The sequence below is a fragment of the Homarus americanus genome, unplaced genomic scaffold, assembly GCF_018991925.1.
Source record: "Homarus americanus isolate GMGI-L3 unplaced genomic scaffold, GMGI_Hamer_2.0 scaffold22601, whole genome shotgun sequence".
Classification (NCBI taxonomy): domain Eukaryota; kingdom Metazoa; phylum Arthropoda; class Malacostraca; order Decapoda; family Nephropidae; genus Homarus; species Homarus americanus.
In genome coordinates, this window is record NW_024743861.1 from 14,186 (window position 1) to 17,117 (window position 2,932).

General features: G+C 51.6%; 1 protein-coding gene across 1 annotated transcript; it reads left to right on the plus strand.

Moving 5' to 3' along the window:
* Positions 1-432: 432 nt before the first annotated feature.
* LOC121877566 (keratin-associated protein 10-2-like) lies at positions 433-1,563 on the plus strand. Its single transcript, XM_042383366.1, has one exon. It carries the CDS (start codon positions 433-435, stop codon positions 1,561-1,563), a length of 1,131 nt encoding a protein of 376 aa, XP_042239300.1.
* Positions 1,564-2,932: the final 1,369 nt, after the last annotated feature.

Here is a 2,932-nt window from a genome sequence, read left to right on the forward strand (position 1 = left end):
CTGTATGTTATGTGTCATTCCCATATAAAGATAACCCTCACCAGGCTCTTGTAACATGCTTATTCTCCTCCAGTAACACCTCCCCTGCTTGGCTGTATGTTATGTCGTCTCCCCATAGAATACCTCTGGTTATCTTGTCTCTCCTCGAATATACTCCCACGGCTGTATTTATTGTCAATATCGCCTCGAAATATACCTCCCCTGGGCTGTATGTTATCATCGTCCCCGCACTCACGAATGCCTCCTGGGCACCGCTTATGTTATGCGTCGTCCCCGCCTCCCGAATACCTCTGGGCTGTATGTCGGCCGTCTGATACACCGCCGATACCGCCACCAGGCTGTCGCGGCCCATGCACGTCGTCCCCGCATCCCAGTCCCTCCAGATATATGCCCTGCTGTATGTTATGCGTCGTCCGCTGCCGGCCAGCTCTTATGCTGTGTCTGCTGCCTCTGATGTGTTTCAACTGCTGTGTTCTGCTGCCTCTATGTTCAACTGCTGTGTTCTGCTGCCTCTGCTATGCTCAACTGCTGTGTTCTGCTGCCTCTGTTATGTTCAACTGCTGTGTTCTGCTGCCTCTGCTATGTTCAACTGCTGTGTTCCTCTGCCTCTGCTATGTTCAACTGCTGTGTTCTGCTGCCTCTGCTATGTTCAACTGCTGTGTTCTGCTGCCCTGTTATTTCAACTCTGTGCTGCCTCTGCTATGTTCAACTGCTGTGTTCTGCTGCCTCTGCTATGTTCAACTGCTGTGTTCTGCTGCCTCTGTTATGTCTCAACTGCTGTGTTCTGCTGCCTCTGCTATGTTCAACTGCTGTGTTCTGCTGCTCTGTTATGTTCAACTGCTGTGTTCTGCTGCCTCTGCTATGTTCAACTGCTGTGTTCCTCTGCCTCTGCTATGCTCAACTGCTGTGTTCTGCTGCCTCTGCTATGTTCAACTGCTGTGTTCTGCTGCCTCTGCTATGTTCAACTGCTGTGTTCTGCTGCTCTGCTATGTTCAACTGCTGTGTTCTGCTGCTCTGCTGTGCTCTGCTGCCTCTGCTATGTTCAACTGCTGCTCTGCTGCCTCTGCTGTGTTCTGCTGCCCTGCTATGTTCAACTGCTGTGTTCTCTGCTCTGTTATGTTCAACTGCTGTGTTCTGCTGCCTCTGCTATGTCTCAACTGCTGTGTTCTCTGCCTCTGCTGCTCCTGCTGCCTCTGCTATGTTCAACTGCTGTGTTCTCTGCCTCTGCTGTGCTCTGTTGCCTCTGCTATGTTCAACTGCTGTGCTCTGCTGCCTCTGCTATGTTCAACTGCTGTGTTCCTCTGCCTCTGTTATGTTCAACTGCTGTGTTCTGCTGCCTCTGCTGTTGCCTGCCTCTGCTATGTTCAACTGCTGTGTTCCTCTGCCTCTGCTGTGCTCTGTTGCTCTGCTATGTTCAACTGCTGTGTTCTGCTGCTCTGCTATGTTCCAACTGCTGTGTTCCTCTGCCTCTGTTATGTCCAACTGCTGTGTTCTGCTGCTCTGCTATGTTCAACTGCTGTGTTCTCTGCCTCTGCTGTGCTCTGCTGCCTCTGCTATGTCTAACTGTTGTGTTCTCTGCCTCTGCTGTGCTCTGTTGCCTCTGCTATGTTCAACTGCTGTGCTCTGCTGCTCTGCTATGTTCAACTGTTCTCTGCCTCTGTTATGTCCAACTGCTGTGTTCTGCTGCTCTGCTGTGCTCTGCTGCCTCTGCTGTTCAACTGCTGTGTTCCTCTGCCTCTGCTGTGCTCTGTTGCCTCTGCTATGTTCAACTGCTGTGTTCTGCTGCCTCTGCTATGTTCAACTGCTGTGTTCCTCTGCCTCTGTTATGTTCAACTGCTGTGTTCTGCTGCCCTGCTGTGCTCTGCTGCCTCTGCTATGTTCAACTGCTGTGTTCCTCTGCCTCTGCTGTGTTCTGCTGCCTCTGCTATGTTCAACTGCTGTGTTCTGCTGCCTCTGCTGTGCTCTGCTGCTCTGCTATGTCTAACTGCTGTGCTCTGCTGCCTCTGCTGTGTGTTCTGCTGCCTCTGCTATGTTCAACTGCTGTGTTCCTCTGCCTCTGTTATGTCTAACTGCTGTGTTCTGGCCTCTGCTATGTTCAACTGCTGTGTTCCTCTGCCTCTGCTGTGCTCTGCTGCCTCTGCTATGTTCAACTGCTGTGTTCTCTGCCTCTGCTGTGCTCTGTTGCCTCTGCTATGTTCAACTGCTGTGCTCTGCTGCCTCTGCTATGTTCAACTGCTGTGTTCCTGCCTCTGCTGTGCTCTGCTGCCTCTGCTATGTTCAACTGCTGTGTTCCTCTGCCTCTGCTGTGCTCTGTTGCCTCTGTTATGTCTCAACTGCTGTGTTCTGCTGCCTCTGCTATGTCTCAACTGCTGTGTTCCTCTGCCTCTGTTATGTTCAACTGCTGTGCTCTGCTGCCTCTGCTATGTTCAACTGCTGTGTTCTCTGCCTCTGCTGTGCTCTGCTGCCTCTGCTATGTTCAACTGCTGTGTTCCTCTGCTCTGCTGTGCTCTGTTGCCCTGCTATGTTCAACTGCTGTGCTCTGCTGCCTCTGTTATGTTCAACTGCTGTGTTCCTCTGCTCACGTGCTCTGTTGCCTCTGCTATGTTCAACTGCTGTGTTCTGCTGCCTCTGCTATGTTCAACTGCTGTGTTCCTCTGTCTGCTGGCTCTCTGCTGCCTCTGCTATGTTCAACTGCTGTGTTCCTCTGCCTCTGCTGTGCTCTGTTGCCTCTGCTATGTTTCAACTGCTGTGTTCTGTTGCCTCTGTTATGTTCACTGCTGTTCCTCTGCCTCTGCTGTGCTCTGTTGCCTCTGCTATGTTCAACTGCTGCTCTGTTCCTCTGTTATGTTCAACTGCTTGTCCTGCCTCTGCTGCTCTGTTGCCTCTGCTATGTTCAACTGCTGTTTTCTGCTGCCTCTGCTATTTCAACTGC

What these genes read in the sequence shown, in the direction of transcription:
- LOC121877566 (XM_042383366.1), top strand. Translation starts at nt 433, where the DNA reads ATGCTGTGTCTGCTGCCTCTGATGTGTTTCAACTGCTGTGTTCTGCTG.